We start from the raw sequence: 23,424 nt of genomic DNA, 5'->3' as shown, positions 1-23,424 counted from the left end.
TACATTCTTAGCTTATTTTTCACGACTTGAAATTACTTAAAGGCTTGCTGACCAGTCATTGCAGGGTAATAAAGTATTTTCAAAATTGAGAAAAAGCTGTTCTCACCAATTTCATTGTGAACCCCTTAATTCACTAACGTAGGTACATTATGGCGATTTATTTATTTTTTTTATTGGTTGTACCAAAAATATGGCTCATTATGCTGAAAAAGAATCTATGAGAAGGGTGTAAATTTTCGGTCAATATTTAAGGCTCGCCCAAGTCAATCAAAGTTCAATATGTTAAAAATGTACATACCAGAGCACGGCAATTTATGATTACGATTCATTTTAATTACGATTTCTTCTTTGTAATCCTTAAAATATATACGATTACGATTATTTCAATTGTAATCATAAACGATTACATATAATAATTATAATCTTAAAATTTAAGCACTAAGATTACTTCAATCGTAATCATCAAACACATAATTACGAATAATCATGAAAATTACGATTTCGACCACTTTTATTCTAATCTTAAAAATATTATGATTACAATTAATACAGTTAAACAAAATCAAAGTTTATTGGAAATACTGCGACCAGAGAAATAAGCGAATTCATAACTCAAAACCATTTTGTTGCATGAAAATCCGTATTTTCTATAAGCAAAACTAATTTCTCGATTACTTTAATCGTAATCATGAATTGCATGATTGCGATTACCTTTATTGTAATCTTAAAAATTTAACGATTACGACTGTACTATAATCGTAATCCTAATTTTCATGATTACAAATACGTAATCTTAAAATCTTAAGGATTGCGATTATTGTAATCGTAATCATAAAGGGCAATTTTCGTGATTACTATTACCGTAATCGTAATCCTAAGTAATCAAAATGTAATCGTAATACATATATGGCTGTCATTCGACTTAAAGTTGCACAGGGGTAAAAGTTCAGATTACCCTATGAAGAGGTCTTAACTGACTCCAATCAGGATCAACATTTATATGTGATATCTTCGGCTATGGTAATATCGAATTTGGGTATTAGATGAAAGACAAATCATTTTCTTTTTTTGCCTCCCCTGTCGACACGCCTTATCCGCCACCAATTGACACCAACATTTATATGTGATATCTTTGACCGTGGTATTACCGATTGAGTGGGTGAGCCTAAAAAATCGTTCATTTCATTTTAAGCACCACCCTAGTAAACATATTTGCCTGGGCATTAACAACACACCAACATAAACAAATAAAAAAGCATAAATTCCGGCGAAACGGAACTTTATGCACCCTACGCACATATTAATTATCGTATTTTCAACTTCCTGTAAACTACATGATAAGCATGGTTGTTTTTCCCGATTTTAAACAGACTCGATAAAATACTAATGAAATAATTAAATCAAATTTGACAGAAATCGATAAATCGACACCGAGATGAACTCATGTCATAAGTGGGGTGGTGCCACACATAATTTACAAAAATCTATAATCTCATTTCTTGTTAAGAGATTGAAACTTGCGTCTCCGAATTTCTGAAATTTACCGCTATATGAGAAGTGGGCGTAATTTTTGTTCAAAAGTTTTCAACATACTGCTTTTTTGTACCAAAGGCAATAACTGTCACGGTAACCGAGATACACATACGCAGACATAAGTGGGCGATGCCACTTCTATTTTTCAAAACTTTGCAATAATCTCATTCATTACCTAAACCTTATTGCAAACGTCGATTTTGAGGGAAGTAGCTTCATTAGTTACTAACTTATCGCAGTTTTCGTATTTCTTTAAATTTCCTTTATATGGAAGGCGGGCGTGGCTCCAATAAAAAAAAATGTTCGAAGAGGTTTCTTAATTTTATTCCAAGCAATGTTCGTACCGAGTTTGGTGAGGATTGGTGAAGCGGCTACTGAGTTGTAGCAATTCTGCATAAGTGGGCGGTGCTACACAAAATTTCATTAGATGTCTCAATTTTTGCTTGTACTCGGACGGACAGACAGACATGGCTTAATCGACTTCTCTACTTCTCTCACTCTGAACATTTTGGTGTATATATCTCAATTCCTTTACCCTACGTCTCCATTTTCTACTAAATATGTCTTAATATCTATCAAATTTCTGTTTTTACTTTGTCCCGTTTTCTCATGTGGGCAACTTGCTCTCTTAACATGTCAGTTTGAAATGGCATCAAGCTAATCAGATCGATCTGTACCCAATGTATTTGACACGGAAAAATGAAAACTGAGCTGTCAAACAATGTAATGACAGCTGATGTTAAGACAGCGATGGTAAAAATTTGGCAAGACAGATATGGTTTAACAGTGGAAATTTGTGGTCTCCACCTGACATTTCTGTCTTACCACAGCTTTTTTAAGAGAATCTCTAGAAGGTGGAGACGTGGGGTTAGGCTGTTACAAATAACCTTACCAGTGCACAAAGAGGCTCGGTATAAAAATTACACTACAAAGTATTTTCATTCATGTGGCATTCAATCCACGTTGGTGTTTTTAGTCACTTCTCTATTAACCCGGCGACGAGACTTCCTACTTACGACGCCTCTAAACCGCAGATGAATAGTATTTCAATAACAGAAATACACTCAGAGGTATGGCATTGGCCATTAATAGGCGACTGCGATTAGAAAAAAAAAATTTCTGGGAATGCTGTTTGGCATCGAATTTGGGTTCTACCGGGTAGTAGTTAGTGCGCACCTCAGGCCATTAGGCGGTGTTTGAAAACACTTTCTCTAAGCACCTCTATACACTGGGCTACTGCTATGAGATGCATATCTAATGTAATTCCTTAAGATCACTTGTCATTTTCATCTTGCCCGATCCATCATTCTAAATTTAGAAATTAAACGAATTTGTTTTGTTGATTACATTATACAAATGCGCTTTTGGGCTAATGTAATTCTCATCATTTTATTAGTTGCATCTACTCAACATTTGGGTATCACTATCAATTCCCATGAGTTAATGAAATGCTAGAAATTTCTTACGAGTTAATTTGCTTTCAATTAAAAATGCGATCATGGCACTGCACACAAAAAAACAAAAAAAAAATTATCAAATAAAAAAATAGAAGAAATTAACATCGAATTCTTACTCGGACGATGTTGTGCACTTAGAAATATTAGAAATGCAGAAGCTTTCAATGATGAAAGTAATTTTCAATTAACACTTCCACAAGCGACATACGGACATACATACATACATATACAAACATATTTATGTATATTTGTAGGTATTTGTATTAATGCCATAAGTACGTATTCGTATCTTAGCTTTGAAAATAAAACGGGAGCGGACATGCATCCACACATCTGTGCCACACACACCAGAAGCAAACATTTACATACAGCTGTACATATGATGAAGCATGATCCATTTGTGAAGTTAGCTTTTTTCATTCATGCTCATCTATCCATAGATGCTTTAACAAACACACTCATGTACATACATACATACTTGTATGTGGATCCCACATTTTCATAGACTGTCTGCGTTGGGTTGTGATAGTCGTCTAAATGCAATAAACACCCCCTCATAACAACCACCGACACAACCGAAGTGGCTACATTAAGGTCATCGTCACGTCGTTGAACAGTTTAAATCTTAATTAAATTTAATTGAAGTAGACGCTGGAGCAGTTGGCTCCTCCTGCTGATTCGGGCACACACGCGTACATACAAACATAAAAGTCATATCAATCTTTGCTATATGTATGTATGTATATAGATCCTGCATTCATCATTCAGCACGTTCCATAAATGTATGTATTTAGAGTTGGAGGCCAAAAGTAACTGGCCGGTAAATAAAAGGGGGCACACTGCTGTGGCAAATGGCATCTAAGTGCCATAAACGTCAATCCGAGCAAAACGTCCCACATGCGCCACCACTTGTATGCATACCCTGCAGACACACATAGTACGTAGTACACTCACTGCAAACAAAAGATGTGAACGCCCACACGGGCGCAGAGTCATCACTGTATGTACATATGTATGTATGTATGTATGCATGTACGTCTTATTACAAGTGCATAATACTTATGTATGTATGTATGTACATATAGTAGACTTGCTTGCATTGTGCTCGACATGCAATCTTATAAACTTACATATGTATGTATGCATGTGCGTACATGTAAATTTTTGTGTAAATGCATAATTTGTTAATATGCATGTTGCTCGCTTTCCTTCTTAAAATATACATATGTACATATGTATGTACTGTGTGCATATCATTCGAGTGAGTACATTAACAGCGGCGGTGAATGCAATATGTCGATGACGACAAGTTGCCGACGACGCCTCCCCCAACCGGAGGTTTCTTTTAACGCTCTGCCAAAGACCGGATTGCGGCTGTGACTTGACAAGGGCCGTCACACACCCAGCTAACTTACATACATATGTAGGTATTTTCATTCACATAAAATTTCGCAAGTGCATATATATGTGCAAACATACAACGGCATATATTTACTTACATATATGTATAAAATGATATTCATACGTACACACATATGTTTTGTGTCTATTTATTACCTTAAATGATGCTGACAGGAAGACGGGTCACCGCGTTAAATTCAAAGGTCAATTACAATGCAAAAATGACGACATTAAATGTCATCTATTTGTTAAAAATAATATAAGGCAAGGTCTTATATTCAATTGACGAAAGCTGGGTACGCACATACATACATTCATATATATGTATGTACATACATGCAATGACCAATGTGCTTTATGCAACTATGTATGTGTATTATAGTCTTCGCATGCAATTTTTGGGCGTAAATTTTAATTTTTCAGTTGGATGTTTGCATTACAGCAAAATTCCGTAACTTTCAAAATGTTTCTACCAGAGTCGTTTACATTTTTTAAAATGGAATTATGTAAAGAAAAACTGTTCTTTAAAACTTTGGCACTGCTGAAAATTTGCATATACATACGTATGTTTTATAATAATTAAATATATATTTCGAAGCAAAAACCACAAAAATATATGTACATATGTGCATATGTAGAAAATTGTACAACTTCAAATCAATCAGCTTTATTATAAATATTCGTAAAAAAATTTCCCGGCGAAAAATTTCGTCTCCCGAAATGGTTCACTTTATCATGAATGTGGAACGATTTCGGGTGAACGGCATTTCACATAGAAATTTTGAAGTTGGAACAACAGCTGTGGAAGTCGTTAAAAAATTCAGTAAGAAACAGTTTTGATATGTATGCACATTAGGGTGGTAAAAAAAAAAGTTAAGCCGGAATTTGAATGCTCTCACCCCTAGGATTGTGCTGTATGTGTTTATTTTTATTTTGAAATTAAAAAAATATTTAGAGGTCGCTCAAAGCGCACAAAGTTTTCCAGTAATAGTATAGAATTCTTGAAAATCAATATTTTTCGATCGATAAACTTTGTTTCTATTCAGGAGACTTTCAATTATAATAAACAAGCAGCGTTGTAATAACCAATTTTTAACCATTTTTAATATTAACCAACTCTTATGGGGCCCCTAAAGCCACAAAAAAATCGCTGGTATTAAAAAATGGTAAAATAAACAATTGGGTATTATTACTGGAAGAATATTGATTTTCAAGAATTCTGTACCATTTCCGCGTTAAATGGTTTTTCCCCATATAAAATACTTGGAAAACTTTGAGTGTTTTTGAGCGACCTCTAAATATTTTTAAATTTCAAAAAAATTAAATTAATAAAAGTATGAATTTTTTCAGTATCAATCAATACGAGGGGCGAGAGCATTAAAACTCCGACTTTATTTTTTCGCATGCATTTTTGGACGCCCTTAGTAAGTACATATGAGTATTTCGTGCATTTGTGAAAACTTAGCAATCGTTTTGCGGTTTTATTTGTGCGAAAAGCAGTTATTTCAGCGGTGAATACGGTATACGATAAGGTGAAAATAAAAAGTGGTAGCCCGCTTTTACAAATCATTTTACATTTACAAGGGTGATTGACTCTAGTATTTTTAAATCGGTTTGAACAGATTTTTCGAATATTTTTAGGCTGTTTTTTGAAACCTTGATTTATCGAGTACCCAGTAAATCGAATTTTTGCAATCGAATAATTCTAGTTTATTTATATACCAGAATCTTTAAATTTAAATTACTTATTTTATTGAAAATGGAACTATTTAAAATGTGGGCTTTTATTTGTTGGGCATATGTATACATAAATAGGTGGTTAGTGTCGTTTAACCTGCTACAATATCCAGAATTGACTTGTGTCAATGTATCGCGAGCCTTGCAAAGCAACTCGAGCTCTTCGTCTGCAATAGGTGGCGTTGGTCTTCTACGATGGACTTGAAAGGGGTCAAAGTTGACGTGACGGGTGTTGATTGATTCCCGATGAAGGCTTGGTTCAGTGGATGGTGTATTCTTATTCCCAAGACAAAGGGTTATACATACTCGAGGTTTACCGCAAAAGGACTGTTGTTACACGTGCTTGACTATACTCTTGCGTCTGCCTTCACGTACCGTGGATATTCCGGTGGGTCCAATTCTATTTATTCACTTTAAGGGTTCACTTAAGTCTGCAGCGTATTTCTACCACGAGATGTGTCTTCTGCAATGAAGCAGCTCGAGGACTAAGACTGGAATCACCACCTTTAAAGAAATTCGGTAGAGGATTTTGACACCTGCTCTCTATCTGGCGCAGCACGAGCTACATACGTATGGTTGATAGAGCGAACTAAATAAGAAATCGAGCCGCTTTTTCTGTATTAGAAAGAGAAATAACGAATTTCGTGAGTGCGTACAAGACGAAATGCTATGGATATGAATAACGCCTAACGCCTAAAAAAGGAAAAAAGGAAGGAACAACTTGCCACAGAAACTAGCGGAGGCGATGAACCTGATTCCCATTTGAAGGCTACTGTGTCGGGGTCCCACCACCCGACTATGTCTTGAGACGAATAGGTATTTCGCGGTTAAAAAAGAACAAAGCTGCTGCCACAGACAGCTCGCCATCGCCATTGCCTACCAGGTCTTAGTAAGCATATTTTGAGAAAGGCTGTAGCCCAACGTCATCAAACTTGATGGACCTAAACGGGTTGGCTTTACAACTAATATCCATCATATACCAGGTATTCACTATATGTATGTCGAATCTCGCAACCGCTTATCACAGCACCAAAAGGAAATACCTCAGCATAAGTCGCGATGTCTGAATTTGGTATACCAGCGATTCTAGTACACCTGAGTAAGATGGGATCCAACCCAGAATGCACTCAATACGAAACCGCTATAGGTAGTAGAGGAAGAGTAAGCTCTCCTCTGCGATGGAAATACCAGGCGGAGAAGGACTTGATTTCTTTTGACATTTTCAATTTGAGTCAGTTGACCCACAAATGAAACGACTGATGCGGTTTATTGAGCCCGGCTAGAATTGCGTAGACGGTTACAGCGCTAAACTAGGAGAAGAAGACGTATAACTTTCAGCTAGTTCTTGTTTGTATAAAACGGTAATGCCATTTTCCCACGGCATCCTGAATTACTTTATTTGCTCCCCCAATTACGATCGCGAATTACCCCATTCTCACGGGCACATTCTTCATTCGATTTGACAGTTCTCTGTTCCTGTGTTTTGTTAATGTTTTTCTTCGCTGCAAAATTTATGCAAAATGTAGGTACGTCCTAATAACTATAAATTTCCGTATTAAATTAGGGATACACACAATTATAAACATAACTTTTCGTACTCAGAAAAAATGCAAGTTTTAAATTGTGAGCAAGTTTCGATAAATTCCCGATAAAAATTAGAGACGGCACCGATTTATTGATAATTCGCATGGTAATTGGATCTGAATTACCAACGAATGAGGTAATTCGCTCTCAAAATTTTGTATAGCAAATTACGTAGTTCAAATGGTAATTGGAGTGCGAATTGCGAATGAGAGAGCGAACTAAATTACATATTAGATGTTATTTAATTTTATGGGCTGCGTCAATTGCATCTGCATTCTGAACAGTTTTCAAATGAAACAACTTTTTCAAGAACCCAGAATTCTTAATAACCCTGGTCCAAACCGTGTGCACCAAATCAATTCATGAAAACAAAGGAACATACACTGGAAAACCACGATTGAGAGAATACAAAGATTGCGCCGATCTCGGACCGCTATTTCTCTCTTAACGAATTTGACAGAATCTTGGTTTGCATGACGTCACACTTGTGCAAATTGTTTACGTTTTCCTTGCAAAATTTTTTCTTCATCTTCCATTCTTGCTCACGTTTTGGCATTTCTCTCTCGTAATTGCACCAGTGTGACGTCACACCAAAGTTATTCTCAAAAATCCTCTCTGATCGGCACAATCTTGTATTCTATCATTCTTGCTGGAAAACTGAGGTATACATACAACCCTGCTTTATAAAATAGAAATTTTTGCGGCCCGACAAAGACAACAATTTCAGTAATTACATTGCCTTCTGAACTTGGATGGATGTCAACACACTTTCTAGCTTAGCACAATACCAGTACATACAAAGTCATTTAAACATTGAAGCACTTATAAGTATACATACGTATGCACATATGTATATATGTATGTATAAACCTATCAAGTACTACATGACTTTCAACTACAAAATTTCTTTTATTATTTTGTGATGTTTATTTACCTTTTGTGCCCATTTCCTAGTTAGGCGTTTTCTTATTTCGTTTTCGCAAGCATATAGTGTCATATGTTTATACATATGTATGTATGTACCGTTCAGTGTGCTTGAGAGAGTCTTTATGTACATATTTTTGTATTGACTTGCAGTTTTCTTTTGTTTCAGTGCACGAAAAAAAACGCAGAAATAAAAACACGTTTACAATTGAAAAACTCTGGTGTTAGCCACCTGGTTACCCTTTGTCACTCATTTTATTGGACAAACCAAGTCGAGTTATTCGGTGTTGATGATGGTTGATGGTTAGACTAGGCTTAGTGCGGCGAATATGTATGTAGTTGTTGTTGTTAGACACATTTTTGTGGCATTACTTGCCTAACAGAGCGCAACGCTTTTTGGCTCGTTACAATGAATGAATGAAGTGCAAAGCAAACCTGAAGTAATAATATTAAATACAATAGGTATGTATGCAAATGAGGCTATTGTGTGTGTGCGTGCGTTGGGTATTAATATGTAAAATGTTATGGTAGCTTGAACAGCTGGCGTGCATCACACAGAAGCCAGCCATGTTTAGCAGCATTATGCTGACCAACACTACTCTACTGGTTAGCCAACTATCAGAGTCTGTGAATTGGCTAAGAAAATGCCAATTGTCTATCACGCAGATGCATACTCGTACTTATGTATATACATATGTATGTCCATGTGTGTGATAACTACATAAATGATGAAATATATACGCATGTATGAGAATATGTATTGTGTGTACAGTTTAAATTATGTAAGAAAGATTTTCGGTCTTACTCAAAAAGCAATATACCCTCCAGGATATGCATCCATGTACTATCGCTCCAAATTAAAACCATCTCAATTTATGAAGTTTTACGCGCTCCAATTTGCTAAAGGCATTAATTATCTACACATGCGGACGTGGCATGAATAATTTATGTATGTACATTTGTATTTAGGTACATTAGGGTGATCCATTTTTTTCCAGAACTGAAGAATTTTGAAAATTATGAGACCGAATTTCTTTATTTTGAAATTGGCTACCGCGAGCGCTTTCGATTGCCATACATTTTATGTATTTACGATGGCGGGCAAACAAATAGGGTCATTTTAACAAGTTTTGGCTATTTTTTTTCTTTTGTTTATTATTTTTTTTATACAAGTATAGCAATCAAACAAAATCCATGTAAGTCAAAATTTCAATGTTGTACAAGATTTGTAAAAACTCGACGAATTTCAACAAATGCTCATTAAAATTTCAAAATTTATATTAGGAATTTTATATATTATCTCACGAGTTGTTTTTTTAGTGTCACTCCCTTCTCTGGGCAGAAAATAAAACGCTAAAGCATTCTTCTTGCATCTATTTCAATCAATGTAGTTCCAGAAACAAGTATAATATAAAATAAATTAAGTATTTGAACAAGTTTAGCCTTAAAACGTATATTTAGGCGAAAAGTACCGAAATTACTCATATTTTCATTATCACTCGAAAAAATCATAATTGTTTTTTTGTTAATAACTGTTGGAAGTTTTCAAATAGAATATTCCTATTAGAGACACTGGACGTTGGCATCAAATACAACATATCTGGGAAGTATCAAGAGTTTACCACGAAATTAAAAAAATGAAAGCTTGCAGAATATCTGTCACAGCTAGTTTGTGTGCCAGCAAATAAAAAAATTACATTGAGTAAAAAATAACTGATTTGAGAAACTAAAATTCCATTTTTAAAATTTTTAATGGCAAACTCGAAATTCGTGGTAAAATTGTTATATGCATGAAGAAAATAGTATATGTATATGTGCATAAAGAATACTGTGTTAAAATCTTTCACGCCAATATTTACGTAGTTTTAGATAATATGACTTTTAAGTTAAGGCGGGCGAACTCATAAACGCATAGGTGACTGCGTGTGGTGCTACGGGGCGTATACGTTATATACGCAACTACGGCTATATGAGCACGAGTGGTTATTTTTTACTTACAAGCTCTTTTTTAGTATGTAGATATAGTATATCTTTTTCCAATTTTCATGTAAACACAATTTCGCGTTGGTATCTTGTTATTTATAGAAAACTGAAGATAATGCATTTTCTAAGATAAGTGTGCCTCCATTTTCGACCTGAAACAACACGTGAGATTTTCTCATATACATACATTTTGTGAGATAGCTCGTTAGATACTTTCATAAAAAATAATAAACGTTAAACTAACACAAGAAAAATATCAAAAACTTGTTCAATCGCGTCCCTATTTATCTTCCCGCCACTAGGTATGAAATATTTTTGATATAAAAAAAAAAATAAACAAACAAATATTTGCAAACATTTTTAAGTATCATCATCATTTTATTTTTTTAAGCATCGTCATTTTATTTTTGGAGACTCTAGCAACAACTCTATAAACCGCATGTAATGAACTTAAAAAAAAAAAATTAAATGCATTTTCCGGTTCTTGCAGTCATGGAAATAGATTATTTGGTGCAAGAACAGCAAAAATATGTGGGTAAGACTTTTTGAAAGGCTCATTGCAATAGTATGTTCTCAGGTAAAAAATAATAAAAGAAGTTTTTAAACATTTCCTTCTATACTTGAAGGGAATTTTGAAGGAGAACGTAAGTTTTTTATCCAAAAATACCGTTATATATTTGAATATTTGCTCTCATTCTCGAGATTTTTGACTTTGCCAAAAAAAAATTAGATTTTCCACACCGCACACCATTAAACATTAACCGCTTTCAAAATTACAAAAACGTTTTTTTTTTCATTCTATATCAGACAGGTTCTGCAATTCGCATCCCAATTCTATTTGAATTCAATGTGGCTTTGGGTGAAGTTCCCTTGAAAGTGGATTTTAAAACCTGCCAGAATAATTTTGAAGGTCGCTGGAGAGTTTTAAAAAGTCGATTTTTCTATGTACTTTTTAACCGCCCTAACATTAGGGTAGTCCAAAAATGCAGGTGGGGAGGGGGGAAAACGAAGTCGGAATTTTTATGCTCTCACCCCCTAGGATTGTTCTATACCGACATAAAATATACCCTTTTTTATTATTTTAAATCAAAATATATTTAAAGATGGCTCAAAGCGCCCAAAGTGTTCCATATATTTTATATGGGGAAAAACCAGATTTTCGTAAAAATGGTATAGAATAGTTAAAAATCAATATTTTTCTACCAGAAACCTCTGCGTAGCTGCAGGACATTCGCAATAATAATACCCAATTGTTTGTTTAACCATTTTTTCATTGCAACTATAATTTATAGATCCGCCAAAAACCCACGAACCCCCAAAAGATGCAATGGGGCGAGCAATAAAAAATCGTTAGTATTAAAAAATTGTTAAATAAACAATTGGGTATTATTATTGAAAGTATCCTGAAGAGAACCAGAGTTCTTCGATCGAAAAATATTCACTTTCAAGAATTCTATACCATTTCTACAAAAAAATGTATTTTTCCCATATAAAAATACATGGAAAACTTTGAACGTTTTGAGCGACCTCTAAACATTTTTTTGTTTCAAAATAAAAAAATAAGGGTAAACTTTTTTTCGATATAGAACGATCCTAGATGGTGAGAGCGTTACAATTCCGACTTTACTGTTTTTTTACCACCCTAATGTACATGCATACATCCGTATGTACAGATGTAAGTACGTAAGCGTGTTAATGTATGTACTTTAAGTTTTTCGTTCTTTTACATAAATGTGCACATACATGTACTATATACAGTGTACCTTCGTGTACGTTTGCAGAATAATGATTACTTATTTTTGGGGAAACCAATAATTCCATAAAAGAAAGTCACACATTCGAGGTGTGAACGCCAGTAGCTTGCATTCTTTAAATTATAGAAGCAATGACTCACAGGCACTACTTGCACATAAATATTTATAAATGTATGTACATTTAAATTATGTTTAATATACCAATTAGTTTCGACGTTTTAATATATCAACCGAAGAAAAATTTTCTGAACGTTTTGTTGCATAATTAAGCCTACTTTCCCCAAAAGTTGTTATTGACGATATAATTACCAGTATATGCCTGCATATGTATATACATATTTATGCACATATGTATACAATTTAACAAAATACAGTACAATTGACCTGATTTACAAACAGTTTTCACTGTTCCTACTTTTACTTGCTATCAGTCGCGTATTACAGAATATGCTAGGTGCTGTACTCTTCAGAGATCTTTTGGCAATCTACAAAACTCTAAACGTCAAGAAAATAAAAGCTTATCGCCACAGATTTGTAGTATTGTTGAGAGCTACAGCGCAACGACAAGACTATTAGGAAGGTCCTGTAAGAGGGTCCTATAGTTCAGAAAGTCATCAAGAAGGACGACGGTGATTGAACTGAAAGTAGTGAGGAATCACCTCAGATTCTGCTAGATGCACATTTCCTCTTCAGCCATCATAGATGAAGGGGGCGTTGTGGATAATCTTGTAAGTCCCTCTCCAAACTGGATTGGGTGTTAAAAGTCAACGGGAGTATGACCTGTATATGATCCAGCAGGCGGAAAATGTGAGGACCAAATCACAAAGCTACAGGGAATAGAACCATGTGTGGAACTTAGTAAGCTCATAAACTTTAATTTACATACATATCTCTTAGAAGGGAAGACGCTAGTCTTCTACAAACATATGTAGTTAGGTACAAACATAGTTTGTTGGCATCTCATGCTTTTAAGTTTCGCATTACTTATGATAACACCGTGCACCGTGCACACTAGGGACCAGAAATAGTAAAACTGCGTTTCAGTGCAATGTAAAATATCGAATGTGGCTATCAAATAAGAGAGAAACTTCTGTAGAATTAAAAAATAAACAATTTTTGGTGCAGAAGGACGCGTAGGTATTGAAAATGTCCTTTTAAAATTTTATTCTTGAATAGCCTTGAACATTCGCAAAATTTTTGAAAGAGTTGCATGTTAAAGACTAAATTGAATTAATTATAAGGGCATTTCTAATACCCGTTTGTCCTTCTGAATTAATCCTAACTTTTAAATTTCTAAGTTTTCAAGAAATCCTGACGTCGCACAGTGTTTCATCTCTATGCAGGTAGTTGGGCAAAAATTGTTAACGTGCACCGATTTAGCTGAAATTTAACATGTGCTCTAATTTTTATTAAGGATAGGAAATTATAAAATATGGTGAAAACGGGCTAATTACCACGCCATCCACTTTTGTGGGCGGAAACATTAAATTCCAGCCGATTTTGATGAAATTTAGTTTGGACTCTCTCTTCTATTAGAAAGTCCTAAATGTAGAATATGGGGAAGATTGGATGATTATAACGCGATAAGAAGCTGAAACACCAATTATATGGTCGAAAACTAGATACAAGTTCAAGACCTGACGAATCGGTCCTCGCACCTTCTTTTAGTAATAATCTTTAGCACCTGTATTTCCAAGTCAATTTTTCGATAAAAAAAAAAGAGAAAAGTACCAAATAATTATAAGTGGGTAAATGAGGAGACGTATTTTGTTTATGACTTTTACCTTTCTCACACTAAGCCCAACAGGTTTTTTTTTATCAACTGTCACCATGACCCCTAAAATTAAAGCATTTAATTACTAAGCAATTATTTGCGTTGAATCTAGAAGTACTCTAGCAAGGAAGGTTTATGAGATTTTCTAACTTAAAGAAGTGAAAACGTCGTTTTTTTATTTCAAATTTAATAACCTTAAAGTGCGCTGTTACACCGCAACGATTTTAGGAGCGGTGTGCAGCCCTGCTGAGATGCAGACGGATTGACTGCGGCTCTGCCGGCTGGGGTCGGTCTTCTATCGAATCTGGGGTTGATCGCAAAAAGAGGCATCAAAAAGTTGGTCCCGGTTGCCAAGAAAATTGATATCTGTTTCATCATTGCGCCTAGTCTATGGGATTGAGTGACTACACTGGCCAACCAAAGCTGTCCGGCGCGCTTAATAGGCATGGCAAGCTTTAAAGTTAATTCGTATATTACAGCAGATAAATCACTAAAATTAGATTACTGCTGGTACTGACTACTTATATGTAAAAGTAGTTAATCCAAATCAATTCATGACAAAGAAGCAACAGGTTTACAGCATCCGAATCCCCTTTTCAAATATTGATTTTTGCTAAGTAGTTCAGTAGGTACAACATGTAACGTCAGAATTGAGTACCTGTATCGTTCCAACTCTTCTTCTTCATATAAAAAAAAAACGAAAAAACCCTTATGTAAACCATAAAACACGCAGCGATGACGTAAACGTTATGTGTATGTACGTACGTATACAGATTAGCACACACACACACACAATTTCGACCATCCGCTATGGTCGCCAAATGTCAAAAAGTCTGAGAAAATATAAAAAATTCGCACGACCAAAGGGTGAAACGAATAAAGCAAGAAAGCAGCAGCAAAATGAAAAATATCGATTACTACTGACTCAGGATGTTAGTTAACTAAAGGTGAGCACAGGTGAGGGGTACTTGTTATACTTGTGCTAAAACGGAAGCACACGAACCCTACTAATGCGAACACAAGCACAGTACAGCACAGCACAGCACAGCCACACACAAGCATACGAAACAAGGCCGCGGCCAGCCAACCTCTCACAGCAGTGCAACAAATTAAGGCAGCCGTTTTGTGTAACTATCGATTTTTTAAACAAACATATGTAGATCATACATAAATATGTATGTATGTATGTGCATACATAAAAATGCGTACACGAGTACTTTAACCATTAAGTTAAATATAACTTGTGTGCAACGCTAATTCCCAGAGGCGCTTTTTTGATGTTGTTGCCATTTCCCTTCAAACATTTTCTTTCTCGCTCAACGGGAGAGGTCAAGGACGCAATCACAATTTGTCAGTTAAAAAAAAACACTATTCACCACAACTCAATTCCACGACGCGTAAACTGCATCTCGGGCGCTATGATGCTTGAACGCTACATTGAAATATGAATGAGCAGCTGTTGCCAGCGACGCGGCCACAAATTGGCTGTTCCCCAGAGCGCGCTGCATACTGCATACATACCCTGTTATATATATATGTACATAAATTCATACATACATAGCTCTCATACAGGTACCGGGCAGGTAGGCGGCAATTCAAGGACAACAACAATGCCATTAGAAACGCTGCAACGCGATGCGAATGAGAGTGTGAATGATGTGGAGCAAATATGAATTGGGTCAGGGAATTGTTGCCAACTGTAGCAAACTGTTGACATGAAAATACTTAAGTGTATGTATGCATGTACATATGTATGTAAGTATTTGCGCGAGGATTATGCCAACTGAAAAGGATCAGAAACACTAAGCAAACATATACAGCTACTCTGTTTGAATAAGTACAATGTTTATATAGAAGTTGATACTACATAGTATACATGTAGGCGCACATACATATGTATAAATCTTTGTACGTATGCTGCATAGAGGACAAAGGCAAAAAGTCAAAGGTGGAGGACAACAAGCACAAGCAGCGAATCGAGGAGAGCAACGACAAGGACGAGATCTTAAACAAGAACGGCTAACAAACCGAACTAAACCAAACCAAACAACAACAACACTACTAACGCTGGCATTAGCAAGAAGATTAAACGAACAAAAATAGAAACGAAACTATAAAAGCAACTTAAATAAAAAATAAATAAAAATTCTTCAAAAAAAATGCATTAAATTAATGTGTAGTAAGGTGGACTTCACTTACCTGCGACAGATCTGAATCATCGCGAAGTTTTTCAAGGATGCTAGCGCTGACGCGCCAAGGCGACATAGCCATGCATAGACAGGCGAGTAACGCGGCCTGCAGCGTGCACCTGCGGAACGCTGATGGCATTTTTCACACTTGTTTTTTTTTTGTTAGGCTGTTTCCTAAGTTTACACTACTGCACGACGGCGCGCATACACGTTTATCGACAGAAGGCAATTATGTGGTGTGGTAGTCGTAGTGACGATGTGACGGCGATGACGTTTTTGATTGATGTTGGCAAATGTCAGCGAGTTGGAAACGGTTGAAAGAAATACATACAACAAAGAGAAACTATTTATTAGATGTACATATTCATGTTGACACACACACACACACAGTTGATTTTGTTGATTAGTATTAGGAATACATAGTATATTATAGTCGCTGCACTAGGTACATAATTTTACACATTTCACTTGAACATTCCTTTATACGCGATCGATGTGGCACGCGCGCGCTATATGCAGCTTAACTTTTTACGCTATCTTTATATACATATGTAATAGTTTTTCTTTCTTTTTGCCTTTTGCTCTATCATAAAACACAGTTTGCGTACAGTCATACACACACATATTCATACATACATACATGGATCTAAAATACTCGCGCGATGGGGATGCGAAGGGAAATTATCTACATAAATGCTTAAAAAAACCTGCAAATGCACGGCACGGTAAAATTCGACAATTGCCAATAACCGCTGAAGCCGTCTGCCAGTTTGCTCAATCAGTAGCATGTCATCTGTGCACATACTTACATGCAGCTTACATAAGCATTTGCGGGGCGCGCGCACTGTGTGGCACTTGCGACCGAAATGCGGATATAAAAAATAAAGACTAATTCAGTTAAAAGAGTTTAGAGTGCTTTGATTTATGGAAAAAATTAATATAAAAATAAAAAAAAAAAATTAATAAAATAATAATTTCACTGGTACATATGTTGTTCCAAGAATTCGTTTGTTCTAAATCATTAAGAAAGTTTTCAGATTATTTAGTCGATAATCTTGATAAATATTTCATTTTTATATAATAAAATATAATATAAAAAAAGGTTGTTTTTCCAAACAGCGGCAGGTAATGGCAAACCTCCGAGTGAAATTTCTGCCATGAAAAATAGCTTCACATAAAAATACCATCACCGTTCGGAGTCGGCCTAAAACTGTAGGTCTCCCCTTCAGGTGAAACGAAAAATCTAAATTGCTTCGCATTATATGTCATTCAGCTTCTAAAACTATGTTTTGAAAATAAGTGGACTTGGCAGCTTTTCACCTTTAAGCTTAGATGTATTGATGAATGGAAAAATTGGTGAAAAATCCGCAGCTAAGAGCGCGCAGAGACTTGGGGCATCCAAAAGACTGCGAACAACTTGCCGGTATCGTGCTATCATTCTGGTGAGAGTTTGGGGTGGACTGCAGAAACTGCGATTATCAAGTCATGGAAATTGACCTCGAGACCCTGGCTTCTAAATTAATTTTTCCAATAGAAGTGACAACGAAACCTCGACCTTTACAAATGGCACCAAAGTGCACATGGAACAGGATCTGAAGTGGTTCACACTTTGCTCTTTTTTCTTGGTCATTAAAACTGTAATGTCGAAAACGCTATGAACACTTGATAAGGAATCGACACCAAAAAATTTCCTCTATTACTTTTATTGATTACATTTTGCATTTGATTGAACGGTGATAGCGGCAGAACAAAATTATTTTCTTATACCCTTCTAAGTTGTATCTCTTCGCGTCATCTAAGTCATTCTAAACGTATCTTCACAATATTATTTGGAATCTATGGAAGCACTACTAAACATATTCGTGTTTTCTCTCAAACTATTTCAGTTTCCCAGTATTTTCGTTAACCATAACAAGGTTTATTACTAATGCATTATCTAGCGCCTCAACTAAACTATGCCAAAACGGTCGCATCCATAAGTGATGGTTAAACACAAAATGAATGCGCTCTAGTTGCGTAAAAATCTGAAGTTTTATTGAGTAAAGCTTGTCTTTAAAAAAGGCGTTTTTTTTTAATTACATGTTTCGTAGTTCTTTTTAATCCATCAGCTCTCACCATAAAGGGTTTTTTTTAATCTTATTTTGAATAAGATCTATACAAATAGTAAATGGAGGTTAGACATTGTTAACCAAGCTATAAAAGTGTGTATGTTTAAGCATTACGGGCACCATTAGCAAAACATCAGGACTGGCTATAAATGTTTTGTTAGATTTGGCACCTCTAGATGATCTTTCAATAGAAAGTCTTTGCAATACTGAAAGTAACGGACTGGATAATTGACTAAAGGTGGTGCGGACAAAAAAGCAGCGTCCGCAGCACGAACCAACAGACAGACCAACCTACAGATCTCCTAATATAAAGTGAAATTCTTTGTGATTGGAAAAAGTTTCTGCGTTTGTTTGGTCTGCCAAGAGGCGAAAATTTGCGCGATAAGTGGGTGAACTTTTTTGGTCAGAACGTTGGCATTGAAAAATCGAGTTGCGCTGATGCTATACGATTGTAAAACATTTACTATCACGAAAACCATATTTTTTTGACACATTTTTCTCAATTTCATGCAGTTTTACTTATTATATTTTATAATAAATACCAATATAATCGCACTGAATCATCGCACATGATCTAATAAATATTTTTTTTTTATATAAATATATGCAAACATCCGGCTCTCCCCTTTTACGAATTATTCAAGTACAATGGACAATACGGCCTGAGTGCGTGGGAAAATTGGTTTTGGTTTTTCCGATCACCCACAATTCCGTTCCATTCCATGTTATACCATCCAGTAAGTGCCTCCCTCATTAGCGCCCGCTTGAAATTTTTCAAAAAACTTTCGAACCTTTTGTGCACTTATAACCAGGGACGGTAATCATTATGAGTAACATAATTTAAATCAGCTATTAATTAATATTTTATAATATTTATTTTTCGCTTAGAAATAATAGTTATAATTGAGTTTTATTTTTCCGCTTTACGTAAATAATTATTATTTCAATCGCAAATAATGATAATTTTTTTATTTTTCATTTTTTCGCTCAGAGATAATATTTATTACTAAGTCTAATTTTTCCAATTCCCATAAAATGTTCTAATTTCCATAAAAAGTAACACGTCATACAGACGCAACCAACTGAAAGTTTGACCTGAAAATTTTGAGAGTTATTCCTTTTATTAGGGTGTCGCTAACTCTGAAAAGGATACGCCGGAAATCACGCTGGTATAGCTTTGGAGTTTTTTGAATGATCATTATTCTTAACTGAAAAAAAAACAAAAATCGATAATAATTTCCTTTGAGCGAAAAAATAAAACTCAAATATTAAATATTTTTAATCTTTTTTAGTTGAACTTGAAAACTAAAATTTATTGTAAATTACAGTAGGACGTACGAACACAGATCCGTGAGTATAGTTAAAATTGTTTTGCGACTATCAAGACTTTTTCATATTTATGGTAAAAATTTCAAAATAATCATTATTCTGCGTTCCTGTTTATGACTAATGGCAACTTTCAGCCAAACATTCGTGTCCATAGATCACTCCCAAACGTTTTAACGTTCACTTTATTAAGTAACAAAATTTCATAACATCCAATAAGTTTTAACGCAAGACCACCACACTGTGCTAGGCTGTCTGAAACGCTGCGGTGAGGGAGGTTGTTTGTTGGTGGTCTTGAATTGCTTTCAACGGAAGTGATAAACAACAGTGCTGGTGGGCTACGGATGGCCATACAATTTTACTCGCTCACTGGGTGGCAGCAGAAAGCCTTACTTTTACGGTCGAGGGTGCTGGCGAATTTATTTTCTTATGCTTATTGACATTTTACTCAAACTTATAAGCAAGTGGAGCGCAAAAATCTATTAAAGATTGGCAAAAGTCTCGGGGGGTGGGGGGTTATTGACAGAGAAATACGCTATGCCAACCTCAAAGCACACCAGCGTCACAATATGAATGTACATAAGTCGACAAAGCAAGCACGATAAAATCAGTTCTCCTCCTCCCATTTGTTGGCGTTTTAGCATTGAACGCAATGTTCGCACATTATTCCTTGAACGTGTGCAGCAAGACGACGATAAGAGTCACTGCTGAATGACCTCCTGAATGGTCCTCCCTCCTTTTGATTTTGCATGCAACTCCCTTCAATACTTTTTTTGTGTATTTCTCTAGCGCCCATCATGCAGGAAAGCACGCACTCATCCCTTATTGCCTTTACATATATTCAAGGATTCCCTTTTTTCATTCTATAATTACAACGTTATGTCACTAACGTCATAGGCGCATATCCTTGCACGTACATACATATGTATGTATGTTTGTATATGCACAAAAGCCACACTCACACACACAGATAAAGACGTTATCGTACGTTAATTTGCACATAGTATTTATGTGCATTCATATGGGGCAGCAGGACGGCGTGCCGTTATGAGTCCGTACTTTGTAGGGTTTCGCTGCGCCGCCCTTTCGTGAAGTGGTTCACTAATTTGCTTAAATTGCAACGAATTCTTTGTGTTAGCAATTCAATAAAAACAAAAAAAAAACAAAAAAAAACTTGGTGAAATATTGCACCACCACCCGCAGCAGCAGCTCCAGCACCAAGGCTAGCAGCAATTACGTAATTGTTGTTGCTGTTGATTTTACTATTGCCTTTTGGATTTACGAGCATTTTCTTTGCTGCTAATTTCCACGCGCTGCGCTTTAAATAAAACTTCTGCTGGTTCGACTTCTGATCGAGACTCAACTTATTATTGCTGATGTTTTCATTATTTATTGCCATGTATACTTTTCAACATTTGTACAAATATTTTCACACTCACATCCACATACATATGTACATTTATACATATATATGTATGCACATGCATAGATGCACAAAGTAGCAAGTGCTTTTGGTGCAGCAGCAGCAGCCGCCTTGGTTTACGAGTCTTTTAAAGCTTGGAACACAAAAAAAAGTAGCACATTCTTCAATTGTTCACACAACTTGGCTTCGCCACAATGAGTGTTATCCACATCGCTGACGCATTTGGAAGCTTGGCACTCATGAATTTCTGTTTTCACAATCTTTTAAAGTTTGTCGTAACCATTAATTTAAAGCGCTAGAGGTGCGCGCAAGTGTTTTTCAGCAGCTGTCTTTTAATTATCTCAAAAACGTAAGTCGCTGCAATTGCAAATCCAACGACATAGTCACCGAACAAAATGAAAATCAATAACTGAGTAATATGTTGGAGCCATCAATGGTGTGTGGCAGCACCTCTTAGGCGGTGGCTGTATGAATGTAGGGTTGGCGCGGTCGGGACGAAGACAACTGTTATTTTTTTTTGTTTTTGGAGATTTTCAATTATAATTATCCGGTACACCAACGGACAACAGACTATCCAATGTAGACAACGCATACATACATACACACGTACACACACACACACATGCATACACTGCGGTACATACATATACATACATATCTACAGACCTATATGCGAGTATGTACAAATTATTTACTAATACACTAACTCTTTGAAGCACACCCTCAAGTCGAGGCTAAGGCTAAACCTGTACTTTAAAACGCACCAACAACAAGAATAAACACACGGAACAAGTTTTATATGGCAGTAAAGAGAGTTTTAAACAACGGCAGCGACAACGGCACGACCAGCACAACGGTTCACCAAGAACTGACTGAGACCAATTGGTGAGTCGAGCTGACAAGCTGAGTAGTATCTCGTACATAAAGTATCTGACGAATACCTTATAGTATTTTTGAATTCAATTGAATAATAAAAGCAACGGCGGCGCGCGCACACTCGGAAAGTTGCTATGGATGTGGCTGTGACTGTAGAGCTGTGGCAAGACAGCAAGAGCGCAAATTAAAAAAAAAAAAAAAAAAAAATAACCACACCAACAGCAACGTCGATGGCAACGGCAGCAGCAATGACGGCAACGACAACAATTATTAGCGCACTGGTGGCAACGGCAAGTGGTGTGGTTTGAATGGTTGGCTAGCTGGTAAGTTGGTTGGTTGGCTAGCAGCGCCAGCATAGCACACCACGCCATGGTCAAAGCCTCACCAGTGGCTGTGTGTACCGTTTGGATGGTTTGGACTTGTCTGCGAGCTGAGTGCAGCTGAGTCGACTCAGAGAAACACAATTTGGAGAAACATTTGACATGCATTGCCGGTGAGAGGCATTTACTCCATTTCGGATGTGTGTAGACAGCTACTGCCAACTAATTAAGAACGAAGAGTAAGTATGTATTTTGCTCCAGGCTTAATTTTATAAAAACCAAAATTGTTCTTCTTGGTTGGCGCTATAGTCGTTTCAGCTTGTTTGAGTCCAGTCGTGTTTCTTTTCTGTCAGCTGACGCCGATTAGAAATACCCAATGCAACCAAACTATCCTCCAACTTCTCTTTCCTTTGCAGTAGACGGCTTCCTCTGCTGCCAGCAGCGGGATCCGCCGCAGCTACAGGTGCGGTTGTGGAAGGCCATTATATCGATTATATCAGCTCTTGTAAAAAAAATTTCCGGAACGATTTAGTTCTACGGGTTTTATTATCTTTTCTAGCATCCGATAAAAGAGGTGGCACGAAACCTTTTCTTCTTTTCAGTATAAAATGCGTCAGATGAGTTCTTCCTAATGCTAATGGAACTGCTGGTATTGCTTTGTCCTTTTGCCAAACCGTATTAGTTTCGGAGGAATACCAAATTCAGACATATCGGCGTGTAAGCGATGGATTTACCTGCTATTGAAGGCGACTAGAAAAGCAGTGGGGAGATGGTGTGCTCTGCGAATCTTTTTCAAGTTTTGGTGTTTGGTGAACTCATGGTATGCTATGAACCTGAAAAAAAAAAAAAAAAACAATTTATCAAAGTATTAGAAATTACTTCTCCAATCGGCGTTTTGCACTTGATGTTGTCCCACATATGAATCGCGCCTGGGTCCTACCGTAGGGTCGTAGGGTGCATTTCTTACTACTCGGCCACGACGGCCTTAAGTTTAAAAACCTAATCCCGGTCGCCTTTCCTGTGTACTAGGCAGAG

At 36.2% G+C, this 23,424-nt stretch overlaps 1 protein-coding gene across 9 annotated transcripts in view; it reads right to left on the bottom strand.

Annotated features, from left to right (window-relative positions):
* The window catches only part of Fas1 (fasciclin 1 Fas1 domain-containing), a 62,361-nt gene extending 40,294 nt beyond the window's left edge, over positions 1-22,067 (bottom strand). For 5 of the 9 annotated variants that reach the window (XM_017609365.1, XM_017609356.1, XM_017609363.1 and 2 more), the window contains exons 1-2: positions 21,958-22,067; positions 16,347-16,524 (exon numbers count right to left, since the gene is read on the bottom strand). In XM_017609365.1, coding sequence (XP_017464854.1) covers positions 16,347-16,475 — 129 coding nt within the window. In that variant the 5' untranslated portion in view covers positions 16,476-16,524; positions 21,958-22,067. Of the gene's footprint in view, positions 1-16,346; positions 16,525-21,859 lie in introns of all 9 variants that reach the window. The other 4 variants (XM_017609358.1, XM_017609357.1, XM_017609359.1 and 1 more) reach the window with 4 other exon arrangements.
* Between the last annotated feature and the right edge of the window lie 1,357 nt (positions 22,068-23,424).

Source organism: Rhagoletis zephyria, unplaced genomic scaffold, assembly GCF_001687245.7.
Source record: "Rhagoletis zephyria isolate East Lansing unplaced genomic scaffold, Rhagoletis_zephyria_1.1 Rzeph_scaffold_00221, whole genome shotgun sequence".
In the NCBI taxonomy this organism is placed as follows: Eukaryota; Metazoa; Arthropoda; class Insecta; order Diptera; family Tephritidae; genus Rhagoletis; species Rhagoletis zephyria.
The sequence above is the reverse complement of the archived record's forward strand: the minus strand, read 5'-3'. Positions and strand labels throughout refer to the sequence as shown.